The following is a 16,172-nucleotide window of genomic DNA, read 5'->3' as shown; positions in this document are numbered from 1 at the left end:
TGTTGCCATTTTGAACTTGCTCTTTTTTTCCATAGTTAGGCTTCCCTTGTGGTTCAGCTGGTAAAGAATCTGCCTACAATGCAGGAGACCTGGGTTTGATCCCTGGGTTGGGAAGATCCCCTGGAGAAGGGAACGGCTACCCACTCTAGTATTCTGGCCTGGAGAATTCCATGGACTGTATAGTCCATGAGGTCGCAAAGATTCAGACATGACTGAGGGACTTTCACTTTCACCTATAAGATATTAATGTGTGTGTACATATACACACATATATGTATTTACCTTATATCCAGACACCCTTTTATATGCTTTAATACTTTTGTAGCTTTCTTAAACTTTCTAACCTTATAGTCATATCATACGCAAATAATAAATTTCATCTTCCTTGCTTATATTTGTACCACTTGCTTCTTTTTTCTTAATTCGTTGTAGACTAGATTCTAGAATGATGTTGAAGAGTAGCGATGATAGCAGGTATCTTTGTTGGTTCATTTTATGAAAATAACTGAATTGAAAATTTTTAATTAATAATTTTATTGGATTGATCACATTGCTAGCTCTAATCAGTGTTACTTCAGGTCTTATTTTTTATTAAACCTGGGAGTACTTAAGAAAGTGTAAGGTCATTTCTTATTCTGGAAACAATAGGAACAGAGTCTTTGACTATGAATAAAAAGAGGAATAAGTATCCAAATCTCTAGAAGTCTTCTATACCTGAGATGAAAGAGCCACCCTTTCCAATCAAATGTCATATTAAAAATTATGGCTAGTAAAGTTTGATTTCAAAATTGTATGACACAATGCCATTTTTTCCTGCATCCTGAAGATGAATAATAGGGTTTACCCTCCTCAATATTCAGTTTTGTAAGTTGCCCGGGGATAAGAGGTGTGGCTGCCTGTGGCCTGAGAAGCTAGTCAGTCCTTAGGGGCTGCTGGTATGGGTTCTGCCTCCATCAGCATTTCCTCAGCCCTGCCAGCAAGCCAGTGCCTGTGATTACTTGGAGCCTGGCAATGCAGCTCTTGCCTGAGTCTCTTGTCCTTCTGAGTAGGGCTAAAGGTCGGGGATGACAGGTTATTCAGGTGTGTCTGACTTTGAGTTAACTCTCTTGTCTTCATAGTTTGATTCATAGTCTGGGCAATAGGAAGCCAGAAGTTTTAAATAATCTTAAATGTAATCAAGATTTTAATGTGTTGGCTTGGTTTTCTTTGACCTGTTAACTGCCTTTCATTCACAGATAAAGGTTACACTTTGGATAATTATTTCATTGTTGTAGAATGAAGAAGAGATATTTTTCTTAAGATGAGGAAAAAGTTTGCTTTTTGTCCACCCCTCTCAGTTTCTACATTTATTGGTTATTTTCTTCATTTGTTTTTGTTTTAGAGTCTTTGTGGTGGGTTTGTTTGTTTGTTTGTTTTTGGTTTGTGTTTAAATTCTACTTGAAGTAATCAGCTTAATTTCTAGGTAATCATAGTCTACTTAGCTTTTTCTCTAACTTAGTAATATTAAATTTTTATTTTGAAAAATTAATTTTTCATCTTGAAAATATCAAACATAAGATAGTTTTTACAGAATCACTCAGATTCTGAATTTGGCTGCTTTTTCCTGATTAATTTAAGAACTGGTAATCACTATCCTGTTACTGACTGTGATCTTAGGGGAGAGATCCTCTAAGTAACCTGAAAACCTGACCCTGAAAACAGGATCTTAATTTTAGAATATGTGTTTCTTCTCTGTTTCCTTTAAAAAAAATTGCATTTTATTTAATTTGGTTGTGCTGGGTCTTTATTGCTATGCATGGGCTTTCTAGTTGCAGCAAGTGGAGGCTTCTCTTTGTTGTGGTGCACGGGCTCTAAGACACACAGGGTTCAGTAGTTGCGGCTCGTGGGCTCTGGAGGGTGGACTCAGTAACACAGGCTTTAGTTGCTCCACGGCATGTGCAGTCTTCCCAGGCCAGGGATCGAACCTGTGTCCCCTGAATTGGCAGGCGAATTCTTACCCACTATACCACCAGGAATGTCCCCTTCTCTATTTCTAACAAAGATTTTCTCTATGGACTTGAAGGAGTTGCACAATCGTTCTACCTATGCTATAGAAAACGCAATTGCCTTCCAGTTTAAAGTTCAGTGGATTTACTGACTGGTGTTAATAAAGCTGATAGAAGATATAAAACCTAGCCAAATTGGTAATAAGGAAATCATTGATATACTTTTTGGTCATTTCACATGTGCTTTCATTTAGCATGTGTTGTTATATCCTCAGTGGATGTTTCTTGTCTCTTAATTTACCTTTAAATCTGAAGGAAAGGAAAACTAACCTCCAAAGCCTACTGTGTGATAAATAAGCACTGTGCTAATCTTCAGCTGCATCTTCTCATTGAATTCTTAAGGCTCCATCTCACTTGTGAAATTTGTGAGTTACTGTTTCCATTTTAGAGACAAGGAAGCCAAGGATCAAAGATGTTTAGTAACATGTTCTTTATTACAAAATAGCAAGTGCCAGAGCCAGGCTACAGACCCAGATCTTTGTAAATTTTCCAAGTTGAGCTTCAATTTTTCAAGTTGAGAACTCTTCTGAGTACTTTGCAGTACTTTGAATATCACATCCATTGAGGAAGGTCTCTCCAAAAATAGTTGGTAGCTACAAATAAAGGATTTTACACTGTCTTCTTCTGAGCAGAAACATTTAATATGTAAGCACTGTTTTTTAAGTATATTGATTTTCCAGTTATATTACATCTCTTGTCACGGATTCTGTTCTAGGTTGTTGGCAAAGGATGAACTGATGGCCATGCTTCAGAACTGTTTCAAGCTTTTTCAGTCCTCTTCTGGAAAGGAGCTTGGCAACACAGCAAAGAAAATAGAGGAGTTCCTGGCCCAGTTTCAGAGCCTTGACGGTGAGAATATAATATCTTGCCAATTCTACTGGCTATGACAGTGATTTGACTAGAATAAAATGGAAAACCCTGTGTTTTGATGCACTGAGAGATGAAGAGATAATGAGTTTTTGATCAATCAGTATACCAAGCCTCAGAATAGCAGATCTTTGACAACCACAACTAGGCCAAATGGTTCTCTTCCAGCTTTGGTTAAAACAATGAAAACTATCAAATGGGCAAGAAAAAATATTACTTTCTCCAGATGCACTGTTTGGAGGACTTACCTTTTAAAAAAAAAATTAGGCAGCAAAGAGAAATAAAAAAGAGGTAGTAGAAGGGCATCATAATTAAGAACTCCTTTTTAGATGTTGTTTCTTAAGCATTTCATCAGATTCTTTATAGATTTCAAAAACAGTGCATAAATTATTTGTAAGCCTGAAAATTAATAGCTGTGAACTGCTTTCCCAGCAGTGAGGCTCATTGCTATGCTGATTACCAAAATATGCTTGAGGTTTGCTTTAATCAGATTTACAAAGCTTGAATCTCTCAATCCTCAATGAATTGCAGCAGCCTGGCGTTCCTCAGTGTTGGAGGGCACAGTTTGCTTTATCTTGCGTGATCTGCACAGGAATTGGTATGTCTGCCGAATGCTGGAGTGCCTGCTTGTGTGCAGGCAGCCTGTCTTGTGCTCTGATGCACCAGGACTTCTTTGTTCTGAGGGGGCTCCATGAGTTGATACTGATGTTTAACTTTTTGTGGGCTCTTCCCTTGCTCCATTTCTAGCACTAAAGTATGGTACTCCTTTGGTAAAACAAAATGACTATGTCCTTCTTATTTTCCCCTATTTAGGGAAATTTTAGTGGAGCCTCGGGAAAAGAAGCAGTCTGGTGCGTATAAGCACATAGATTGGACATGGCATGGTGAAAACATTTCACTTAGAATGTCTCTACCAATTTTTCCTGTGTTTGGCAAGTGTTCCTTTGTCTTTAAATCCTTTGGATTTAGGAAACTGCTTTTGCTGAAGCCAGTGGAAGATGAAAGAGCCAGTCTATTTGACTGGAGGGCCACCCCACAGTACAGGGGCTCCCTCCAGGTCATGCTCAGGCATTGCTCTATACTGCATTTGCATGACAGTCTGAGCTGAACCAGTTTCAAATCATAAACATTGTAAAGGACTAAAAACTGGTATCACAGAGATTATTGAGTCCAGCTGCAACAGAAACTAAAGCCCAGGAAGATAATCCTCTGAATTGAGATCTCAGAGCTAGCCAGGATAGCATCCAGCCTAGAGCTCACATATTTCTTAACTACCATCTCATTATTTTTTTCTCTCCAATTCACAGTCACCACCTAATTATGGTCACTAGGACAGGGAGGGACCACCCTTAAAGATATAAATAGGACAGAAGACTTAGAAGAATATAAGATAAATTAGCTAAATTTTAATCTTTTACAAAATTGGACTTGGATTTTTGTAAAATGAAACTGTAGATATAATCATGTTAATTAGAATTTGTGTAACACAAGCTAGTGAACAAATCTTGTGATGTGCTAATACTAAATAAAGGAATGTGGCTTTTAGAAATGGGAAGGTTGGTAATTAAGATAACAGTCTTCTTCAGAAGAATTTTATAAGTTGAAGCAAAACCAATGTCTTGAATAAATGTACTTCTCTATTTCTAAAAGTGCCATGTTGTTAATAATGAAGTGAAATTAACCCTCCCTTCCCATACTGGGCCAGTAGTAATATTTGACTATATGCTATCTCTGGTTCCTTGACAGTTATTACGTTTTACAGTTTAGGTTTAAAATTACATTTGGAGGGTTTGGTAGGTGAGAGTGTCATATGAGATTTATTTTTAAGGCTCTGCAACATGTTACTGAAATCAGATGAAGAGTTTATTAGGTGTTCTAACCTTAAATCATGTCTTTCTTAAACCAAGAATTATCACTAGCTAAAAAGAAATTTATTGTTTGAGAACAAAGCAGATTCTCCAGCTGCATCTTCAATTCAGTTCAGTTCAGTCGCTCAGTCATGTCCTACTCTTTGTGACCCCATTAATTGCAGCACGCCAGGCCTCCCTGTCCCTCACCATGTCCCGGAGTTCACTCAAACTCACGTCCATCGAGTCCGTGATGCCATCCAGCCATCTCATCCTCTTTCGTCCCCTTCTCCTCCGTCTTAGGTTTGGCCAAATAAGCCTTGAAAGTGTGAGATTCCAAAACCTGCCCTGCTCCAGGAAGAGGCTTTCAGAGTTTCATGATCTTTAGAAACACAACTACACCTTTTACAAGATATAGTTTTCTGTTTCTTATGCTAAAGAACCATGATGAATTTTGTGTTTTCGTAGATTATCTCAAAACTTTTATGTACTGGCCATTTTAGATGTAAGCAGCATTATGTCCAGAGAAGGCAGTGGCACCCCACTCCAGTACTCTTGCCTGGAAAATCCCATGGGCGGAGGAGCCTGGTAGGCTGCAGTCCATGGGGTTGCTAAGAGTCGGACACGACTGATCGACTTCACTTTCACTTTTCACTTTCATGCATTGGAGAAGGACATGGCAACCCACTCCAGTGTTCTTGCCTGGAGAATCCCAGGGACGGGGGAGCCTGGTGAGCTGCCGTCTATGGGGTCGCACAGAGTCAGACATGACTGAAGCGACTTAGCAGCAGCAGCAGCAGCATTATGTCAAATATAGTGCATCAGAAGATCGAGGCTAAGTTTGCCAGGGTGTTGTTTTGTTTACATCAATCATGGCATAGTCAGAGAAATACAGTTTAACTTTTTTTAAAAGCTATTTATAATAACACAAACATTTGGAAAATATTTTCCTGTTTGGAGGAGTTTATTTTCATTGTGGTCACATTTTTAAAATTCAGTAGCTGCTTTTTTTTGAAGACCTCTCTGTAGCATAACTTGTGTAATGTTTATTGACCCTCAGTCTCTGGAAGAGATCATTTATCTGATGGAACCTTGATCTCTTGCCACATTAAAAAAAGAAAAAGGATGAAACTTTATTCCCCTTGAAGTAGTAGAAATGTTTGTTCTCTTGAATGGATTTACCCAAGCTGCTGTATGTCGGTTTTGTATTAAAAGCAGAAACCAAAGAGGAAGAAGATACTTCTCAGTCACAGTCAAAAGGGCTTCAGAAGACGGACCTCTATCATCTTCAGAAGGTCAGATCATTCTCTTTTCCTTCCAGCTACATCCCCTGATGCTCCTGTGTGCTCTTGATTAGCTCTGCTCAGATGTTTTTGTTTTCATTTTAAAATCACAGCTAGGAACAAAGCAGACTTTGTAACTCACTTATAAATTGAACATCCTGTTTACCCCATAGCTATCTTCATTCTCCTTGTAGAAATCTGGAACTTACTAACCAATAAAGATAGAACCTGTTCTGATAGCCTCAGGGAGAAAGAGAATTAATTAATATCAATAATGGAAAATGGGAACATGGTTGCAAAAAGAAATCTGATTATTTATCTGATGTATTTGATTTTCAGTTTGGTCAAATTGAGATTCCAAAGAGATTTAACTCATTAATGTTATATATGTTCCTTGATTTATTTATTTTTTAATGTATATTGATTCATACAGTGTGTCCAATATAGCCTTTTTCAGATAGGTCTCACTTTAGGATCTTGGTTGGCGAAATAAAGAACCTTCTCTGTACCATGATACCAAGTTATGATCATGTAGAATAAAATACCAATCTAAGCAAAACAAAACTTACGGAGCCCATCCTGTTAACATGGCAAAGAGAAGGATTTTTTCTTCTTCTTGGAAGTCCTTTCCTTAAATGAAGTAAAGAGTTGTGGCTAGTGAGCGCACTGGCATATAACATAGTAATGAAGTAAACTGCCCATCTCCTCATTCCCTGAAAAGTCACTTGATGTTTTTTCCTACGCCTAGGAGGAGAGATTCTTCCCAGTTCTTAAAGATGACAGATAAACACAACCCATCTTGATTTGGTTCTGTTTCTGTACACCCCGTCATATGGAAGGGCATTGACTGCTTCTGCCTGAGCAACAGAGCTCCCCCTCTGAGGGGCTTCCTGTCTCAGAATCACCATAGGTCTGTTCTTTCCTCCACAGTCCTTACTGGAAATGAAGGAGTTAAGAAGTACCAGTAAGAGGCAGACCAAGTTTGAAGTCCTCAGAGAACAAGTTGTGAGCTTCGTTGACAGTCTGGTGAGGTGAGTTTATTGTTGCTCAGCAGAGCTAGAAATCAGGCTTCTTGCCCAAATGACACTGGTGTGATAGTTGTCTTCAGCCAGTGCGGAACTCTTCCGGTTTAGGCTTTATGCTTCTCAAGTCCCTCCATGCAGCTTAGACTTGTAATGTTGATTCCTTTCCCATCCTTATTAAAGCAGCTAACCAGATGACTTAGTTCATTCTTGAATAGAATACAGGCTTAAATTTAACCTGGTTCATTATGCTGACGGGGGAGAGGGGAAGTGGGGTTGGAAATAGAAAAGGATTTTTCTCCTTTCTAGTAACAAGGTGTTTTCATTGTGCTTTATCCTTGTTGTGTCTTTGCTCAGAGCATGCTGGATCTCAGCCAAGCCCAGAAAACAGACAACCCAGCCCAGCCCAGCCATAATGCCCTATTTTATTCTGAGTGAAGGTTTCTAAGGGAGACCAGTGCAGCTCATGATCATGTCAGCACCAGTGTATAGTGAGAAACGCACTCAGAGTCCGTTTAGAAGTACACTACTCCAACCTGTATTTTAAGATGATCCCTTTCTTGAGAAACTCAAATCATTCTGAGTTTGGATTTCCCAAAAGCCAGCTCTGTAAAATCACCTACCTAACCTGCAGTTGGGACATGCCATCTAGAAAAAAAAATGAGAAGTCTTAAAAATAAAACAAATAGTTTAAAAGTAGGAAAAGCAATTATCATTGCTTATCCTGTTTTTTTAATGGCAGTTCAGTCTCAGCAGCAGACTGGGTACTGAATAGAATCAAGTACTAAAAAAGCAATTCAGCTATTGAAGATGAAGAGTGGTTTTCTGATAAATTACCTGTCCCTCTTGTAAGTGAACAGTTCCATTTTCAGGACTGTGTGGGGCAGTCATTGTTCCTGGTCACTGGGGAGAAATTACTGATGTCAGGACAGAAGTCAAAAGGATCAACCAAGTGTGACAAAAGGAAGGTTAAAGTGAGAGAAATGTGTCACATAAAAGTGATACAGTGCAACGCTAAAGTGACCTCCTGGCTAAAAACGACCTTGGAGAACTCACAGAATTAACCTTGCCCCACCGGGCTTTCCCGTGCTTATAGTTTCTAGACCCACGTGCCTCGTTCTCTTTTCCCAAGTTGTGACCATTGTAGTTGCTAAAAATAATTTTACAGTGTAATATGGCATAATTTATAGGTCGAATGTCATGTTCTTTTCTGAATTCCCACAGATCCCAAATTGTAGGCTCTGCAACCAACCAGCCATTCCCTTTTCATGACCTTTGATTAATTAATATGTCTGACTTTTCACCTTTCTGAGTAGTTACTGAAATAAAACTGACCATGATTGTGTTGTGAAATCACAAAAATTTCCATACCAGGATTTATTATCTTTCCCAAGATTGAGTGTCCCTGCAGGGAAGAGGTTAGGACTGTGTAGCATGTTAGAGCTAAACAGGACCAAGTCATGCGGCAGCTAAAGCCCAGAGAGAGGTTGTGACCTGTGGAAAGTCAAACAACCCCAGTCTGCTGACATCTGACAGAAGGCCCATTCCATTTCCCCACACTGTCCCCAAGGCTCACACCACAGATGTTTACCACAGAGCTTGGAGTTCTAGAGAAAAGAAGTCCTTAAAAGATAAATAACAAGCATTAGACTCCAGGAAGCAAGGAGAGTTCCTAGTATACCATGAGCAGCTCTTGCTGAAACTACTGAGAAATGAGAATAACTTGCCACTGAGTTAACTGTTTTCACCAAAATCAAGCTTCGGCTTTGTAACCCTTGTGGATACTAAAGTGGTCGTACCAGTTCCCCTCAGACCACCTCTTTTGCTTGTAGACTCTGATCTGAGCATCATGTAGAGTTCCAGTGCCAGACTCACTGCTGATTTCTGTGCCAGTCTCCATATTTGTATTTGGATTAAGAATTCTAATACGTAGTGATGTATAGTCCAGTGGAAACAAAATACAGGCAAATATTTTGACTCTGATGGAAGTTCTTTAGATACCCATCTGAAAAGGTCTTCTTCCTTGGTTGCTGCTGCTGCTGCTAAGTCGCTTCAGTCGTGTCCGACTCTATGTGACCCCATAGATGGCAGCCCACCAGGCTCCCCTGTCCCTGGGATTCTCCAGGCAAGAACACTGGAGTGGGTTGCCATTTCCTTCTCCAGTGCATGAAAGTGAAAAGTGAAAGTGAAGTTGCTCAGTCATGACTGACTCCTAGCGACCCCATGGACTGCAGCCCACCAGGCCCCTCCGTCCATGGAATTTTCCAGGCAAGAGTACTGGAGTGGGGTGCCATCGCCTTCTCTACCTTGGTAATTACGTGAATCTCTAAACATTAAATATAAGGATTTTAAAAAGGGAGAGAAAGACAAATATGAGACAGTATCTTTTCTGAAATTGACCTGACTTGGTTGCCTTGTTAGATTTCCAGTCCTTATTACAGAGTAGGGACTCCAGCATGATCTTTTAATGAACCATCATGTATGATGATTGGGGACAGCCTGAGATTGGGATAGGAAAAGTTTATGGTCGGAAATTACAGTTGGGTAGCCAGCCATCCAGGTAGGCAGCTGGCATACAGAAACCATTCCCAGGGCTACAGCTAAACCGCCTAATCCAGTTGACTTGAGAAGGAGCAGCATCTGGAAGTGAAGTGAGCAGGGGGTCTGGGGCACTTGAGATGGGCAGGATGGAGTTGGTGGGGTGTGATATACATGGTTTGGACCCTCTCTGCCTCCTCTCTTCCTCAAAGCCAGACCACGCAGGTGGAGCAAGTGTCGTGGGATTTTTCTAGGCAGTGTTATCCTCTCCAGGAGGGAAGAAAGCCAGAACACCGGAAAGAAGAGTAATTTCCCTGGTGGATGGGCTGAAGAAGCTGCTTAGCTCTGCCTGCACTGGTGGGAAAAGGAGCTGATACAAATGTGTCATGTGACCAAAATACTTGAGGCACAGGACTGGCTAAACCCCAGGAATCTTTATGAAGGCATTGTGAATTAACTGCTTTAATCGAGCTTGTGACTTATTACTCTGCCTTTGGGTTATGGATGCCAAAGTTTCCCCATTCTGATTTGCAACTCACTGGGCCACCCAGGAACCATGTACTTTCATGGCTGAGACTGGCTGACAGACTTACTATATATATATTCAGAGTGAAGTTTTTAATGCTGTTAAAAAAAAATTCAGATTTCATTAAAATTGGTTTATTACCTAGTCAGATAAGACAGAAGAATCTCAAATTAGTGATTTTTTTTCAGTAATTGAAATTTTAATGATAGGTGATTTTTTTTAATACTCTGAAGTGAAAATTTAGCCTTTTCTGCCTATAAAGAGGAATTCTAACACATAAAAACTTCACATATATTTATGTGAATATATTTATGTGAATATTTATATATCTCTCATATGAGAGATATCTCCATGATCCAAAAAGATTTCCTAAACTCTTAATTCCAGGTCTGAGGCCTATGTTTAACACTGCCAAGAGTTAAATGTTTGCTATGGTAAGAAATATGACATGTTTCCTAAATAATTCAAGAAAGTATTCATTGACACTTTAAGAAATGCTACCTTAAAGATTTTGAGCAAAAATGTAATTTGTATACATTTGTTCCTAGAGATTTGAATCAGAACTAAGATATAGTTTCCTTTACTCCAGAGAGTAGAAGTTTTAAACAATATTACAGGGAAGAGGTAGAATTGAGGACAGCTGCACTGGATTTTATACTTATTTTGGCTGTTGTTGATTTTGTTTTTTAAGTAAATTGCTCAGTCCTCCACAGAGGAGTAACACAAATACTATATTGAAATGAACCTGTGCTCATGTAAAAGCTGATACCTGACCTTGATGGTTTCAGAGAGTACCTCCTGCCTCCAGATACCCAGCCTCTGCATGAGACGCTGTACTTCAGCTCTGCCCACACCCTTCGCCAACACCTGAATGCCGCCCCTCGCATAGCCCTCCACACTGCACTCAACAACCCCTATTACTACCTCAAGGTAAGAAGTGGACATTTCTCTGACAGTTCAGTTCAGATTCCAGGCTTTATGTAACTTAGAAATAGTGTAAATTTGCTGTTCTAATGAGCAGGGAGCAGGCAGCTCAGTGTTGTACCTCTTTCAGATATTTTAAAAAACCCTTTAGATTTTAGAGGGCTTTTTTCTAAGCCTGTGAACTAACACTATCAACTTTTGATCATGTGTGATTGTCTTCTCTTTCATGTAATAAAACCAGGCCATAGGAGTAACTTGAGTTGAAAATAAGGGAAAGGCTTCTTACAGATGTAACAGCAGATAATTGGTCAAACCTTGTGACTCAGTGAAATTACTTTTAAAATTCCAAATGATTATTTCTGATGGAAAAAAGAAAAACTTTGCAATTTCATCTTGGATTTTAAACCAAAGAAAGATCTACCCTGAGAGTATCTCCAAAACTGAATGTAGATGCCACCAGCAATCTGCTGGAAATAAAACTCCTAAACTCCAGACATATCTGCCAGTTCCAGGTTGTTCTTTAAACAAAGAGTTCAATGACAGGTAACATGATCACTTTAAACATTTCAGAAAGCTGAAAGTGTCAGTTGTTATAGACACACATAAAATAATGTGTTGATAATTTGCTAAGTTAATATTAAATTGCTAATTTGTTAATAAGTTATCAACTCAAACACCTGGAAATCTTACAACAGAAGATACTTAAGAAGTGACTCCATAAAACATATGAAGACAGTTCTAATGTACTGGTTTCCCATCTGAAAGGGCACGCAAACTAACATGCTAAGTAAGCATTGTGAGAGAATGCTGAGTAGGAAGGTGTAAATCATGGTTTTCAGTAATGTCGGTAGTGGGGTAATTGAATAATTTCATGTTTAAGGCACAGAATATCAATTATTTTTATATATAAGCCACGAATTAAAACTCTACAAAATCCATCTTTTTTTTTTGGCTAGTATCGAGTCACAGAAGAGAACTGTTGTGATTTCAGAAGTTTGGGGGAGTATATAATTCACTTGTGTATATTTGAAAGAGATTTTGTTTCTTAATAAGAACCATCAATTTCAAATAGGTTGAAAAAACACTGATGGTTTTGTGGGGGATAGGATCTGCAATGCTGACAACACAGTCTTCTTTGAGCGACAACCTGTAGTCCTGGTAGTGGTATGTTGGTATTTATTAGTACAGTATAGTAATTGCTAGAATTCAGGTAATTAGCAGTGTTGGAAGTGGCAGTTTATTGAAAATCCACAATTCGATAAAATTTTATGGAAACCAGAAATGCATCAGAGTCTCAGTAATGAATAATGTATGATTTAAATGATTAATTATTTATATGATGAATAATAATTAATGATGAAAATGAAAAATATTCCTGTTTTTTGATCCTGGCAATATCCATCCAGTGACTAGGAGCTAGGGAGATTTTGACCAACAACCAGTTAACTATTGGAGAATAAATACAACTCACAAAATAAAGGAAACCAAAGACTTCATTTATTAGCTTAGTAATTTCAGGTTAATTAATTTGTGATTTTGTTCCTCATGATTTTTGAAAAGTAGTTATCTTAGTTTACTGTTATTTTTAGAATGAAGCACTGAGAAGTGAAGAAGGTTGCATTCCCAATGTTGCCCCAGACATCTGCATAGCATACAAACTGCACCTGGAGTGCAGCAGGCTAATCAACCTTGTGGACTGGTCGGAGGTAGGTCAGGGGGAAGGAGCAAGCTGTCTGTGTGTCTAACCAACCGTGACACCTTTCTTGGGCTGCTTTTATACTTTTGGTACTTTGGAAGTCATCTCTTACTTTCTCAGTCGCCTGTCTTTGGTTTGGAAAACATTATAAATCACCTGGCAAGTTTCTCCAAAAAGGCACCTAACTGCTCAGCAGTTCCACCCAAGCCCCAGAACGCTGATCCCAAACGCCTCAACCAAACTAATTCTGTTAATAATGCTATGTCCTTGCCAGGTCAAAATAAGTACATGTACATTTTAGTATGTTTAACAAAAGCTAAACAGTTGAGGTCAGTTCTGTTATCCCACAGGATGAAACAGTATATTATTAACTAGCATTTCCCTTATTGGATGAAAGAAAAGAAAATATTGGAATAACTATACAACAGATTTAACAATCAGAAAGTACAAGGAATACTTGGCAAGGCAAAGGACAACTGTTATTATTCTTTAATAATTATTCTTTCCCTCTTCAGAATATTAGAAGTTAACTTTGTTAAAGGCCCTATTTGAAGTATGTCTTGTCACTATTTAAAAATATGGTAATTGGTTGCTTCCAAGAAAAATAGGCATTTTCCTGGGTGATGGAGGTTGAGAGTAGAGGATACAGGACAGCCTCATGCTTTTCAACTTTTTCAGCTTCTCAACTTTTATTTCTTGTTTTTCTCTGCACATTTCCTAGTGCTCTGAAATATAAGATTATTCGGGAACCATTCCACTTTCTTTTAATGTGTACTTATTTAAAGTGATCATCAGTGTAGTTCTGAGACCCTGAAATTTGGTACAATTTTTAAAAATGTGTAGCTACCAGCAGCAGCAATGTTTGACCTGGCTTAAAAATACAGAGCCTTTAAGTGCAAAAAAATAAAAGATGTTTGACAACAGCAGATTTTATCTTCCTCTGTCCTGTCTCTCAAAAGGCTTTTGCAACAGTTGTGACAGCTGCTGAAAAAATGGATGCAAATTCTGTAACCTCAGAAGAAAGGAATGAAATTATCCAGTATCCTTTTAAATCAATTCTACAACGTCCAGGTAAGCATGCAGAATAGTTTATAGTTTCTCCAGATCTACACTAGAGATAGAACCATACCACACCAGAATAAGTTGTTCCTTAATACTTATTTCTAATTTAAAATGAGACAAATTGAAACTATTTGGTCTAAAACTTATATAAAGGTCGTTTTCCAAAGTTCACCAAAAATGTCCCAGAATGGTCATCATTGAATTCTCTATGTTTCTTAGGTTATTGATGTAGTTTAAGAAGTTGGCAGGGAAGCAATTTCCATACTCCTTGAAAGATGAGAACTAGATAAGTGGTAAGCACTTTTCCATTTGTGTCTTATTGACAGTAGAGTCTAATTATACTTAATGTTTTCCAGTAAGAGTTATAGTTTAATCTAGTAGTATGCATTTGAACTGTACTTCAGCTCACCAACTAATGTTTTAACACTGAGATTTTAACTCCCTTTTTTTGGGTCAGAAATACGTGGTGAATTTCCTTAGCTATAGCCTCCAGTGCTCGGTTTATTAGAGCTGTCTCTGAATTAGAACTTTTGGGATTTATAAAGCCTACCAAACAGAAGACTGACCATGTGGCAAGGCTAACGTGGGGAGGCTGCTAGACAGCAAACGAGTGAAGCCAGAAAGATAACAATTAGCCTAAGAGAAAAAGACCAGTCATGTTTACACACGGCTCAAAGAAGATTGTCTGGCAAGAAGAGAAGTGTGGAATCCCTGTGTGATGTTTAAACAGAAAAGTAGACTGTTAACCCCAAACAGGAATGTATCAAAGCCCCTTTGGAGAATTTTGAAATCCAACAAGTAACACGCAACTAGAAACTTTCTCAGAATATCACTGCAGAAATTATGAATAAATTGTTCTTGAACATGAATAATAAATGTAATAAATTCCTTTATCTAAGAGAATCAGTTGATCTGCAGTTGATCTAATAGTATTAATACTTATTTTTGTTCTACCAGTTTCTTGCACTGGTATTCTTCACTTGTGTAAATTATGTAATAAGATGAATATTCTAGAGGATTATTTCTCTCCCTCCAGAGGTTCTAAAACTGCCTCTACTGCCCCATTTCCTTTAGTCTTACAGCTTAAAAAGTCTCAAGTTGTTTGGCTTTCTGATAAATGACAGTAAATATTGTACTTTACGTTGACCCATCATGGAGTCTTAAAGAGCCTCAAAAATCTTTACAAATCACATCAACCCTTAGGGCTCAGATGAAATGACACCTGAATCTCTTCCATAATAAGAATTCAAATCAAGATAGTGAAACAAAGAGACCTCAAGTTCATTATTTAATGTCCTGGTTCCAAGAGAATTCTGGGATGTATCTTTAAGTATACTAACATACCAAAATTACCATGCAAATATGACTGGGAGGGAAAAAGTCCAAATTCAGTGAGGACTATTATAGTTGAAGACCTCAGAACTATGTACTTTTAGGTCTGTGTGTTTAGAGGACAAATTTAATATAAACAGACTTAATATATAACTTAAGCCTCATTAATTCTGGAGTATAAAGGAGGTATTATGTAAGCATAAAGGGCTCCTTAGCCCTGTGGCAACAAGGTGAGCTGAGATAACATTAATGGATAACCGCTGCCTTCTCCACTTCCGGCTTCAAAAACTTTTAAGTGCTAGATGAAATGTTCAGTTCAGTCACTCAGTCGTGTCCAACTCTTTGCGACCCCATGAATTGCAGCATGCCAGGCCTCCCTGTCCATTACCAACTCCCGGAGTTCACTCAGACTCACGTCCATCGAGTCGGTGATGCCATCCAGGCATCTCCTCCTCTGTCGTCCCCTTCTCCTCCTGCCCCCAATCCCTCCCAGCATCATTCTTTTCCAGCAAGTCAACTCTTCACATGAGGTGGCCAAAGTACTGGAGTTTCAGCTTTGGCATCATTCCTAATGTACCCCAGACAAATTGTCATAATGTTGCCAGGGTTAAAAAGAAAAGTAAATCCCAAGGTACCAGAAATAAAAAATAAATTCTAAGCCAGAGCAGAAAGTGTCTAGCCCAACAAAGCCTTGAGACAATTACCAGAGTTGCATTAGTTCAGATAGATTAAATGTCTTATCTTCATCTTAGAAGATGCTAGATTTCTTATTCAGCAGAATTGAAACACGTGTACATATGCACAAAGGGCTGTCAGCTTGGAAATTAAGGAATTCATGATGCAAATGAATGTATAAACACAAGAGGCTTTTGACACCTTGGAATCCATGTGTTAGAGGCAGAACTTCTAGGGGTCATCTAGGGGTCCCTGAAATGAGGCATAGAGCAGAGCAGATCATGGACATAATCAAAGACTAGATTTCTGTTGTGTGACATTTTCCAATGTATCTTCACAACACCTAGGTCACTAT

At 38.6% G+C, this 16,172-nt stretch overlaps 1 protein-coding gene across 4 annotated transcripts in view; it reads left to right on the top strand.

The window, feature by feature from the left end:
- Positions 1-14,716, top strand: part of ORC3 (origin recognition complex subunit 3) — a 68,981-nt gene extending 54,265 nt beyond the window's left edge. For 2 of the 4 annotated variants that reach the window (XM_070376613.1, XM_005902893.2), the window contains exons 14-20: positions 2,761-2,894; positions 5,975-6,054; positions 6,973-7,073; positions 10,917-11,058; positions 12,642-12,758; positions 13,708-13,787; positions 14,304-14,716. In XM_070376613.1, the coding sequence (XP_070232714.1) occupies positions 2,761-2,894; positions 5,975-6,054; positions 6,973-7,073; positions 10,917-11,058; positions 12,642-12,758; positions 13,708-13,787; positions 14,304-14,409 (760 nt within the window). In that variant the 3' untranslated portion in view covers positions 14,410-14,716. Of the gene's footprint in view, positions 1-2,760; positions 2,895-5,974; positions 6,055-6,972; positions 7,074-10,916; positions 11,059-12,641; positions 12,759-13,707; positions 13,820-14,029; positions 14,053-14,303 lie in introns of those variants that run through there. The other 2 variants (XM_005902894.2, XM_070376614.1) reach the window with 2 other exon arrangements.
- The last annotated feature ends 1,456 nt before the right edge of the window (positions 14,717-16,172 follow it).

Source organism: Bos mutus, chromosome 9 (genome assembly GCF_027580195.1).
Source record: "Bos mutus isolate GX-2022 chromosome 9, NWIPB_WYAK_1.1, whole genome shotgun sequence".
Taxonomy (NCBI): domain Eukaryota; kingdom Metazoa; phylum Chordata; class Mammalia; order Artiodactyla; family Bovidae; genus Bos; species Bos mutus.
This window is presented reverse-complemented; position numbering and strand designations above follow the sequence as displayed.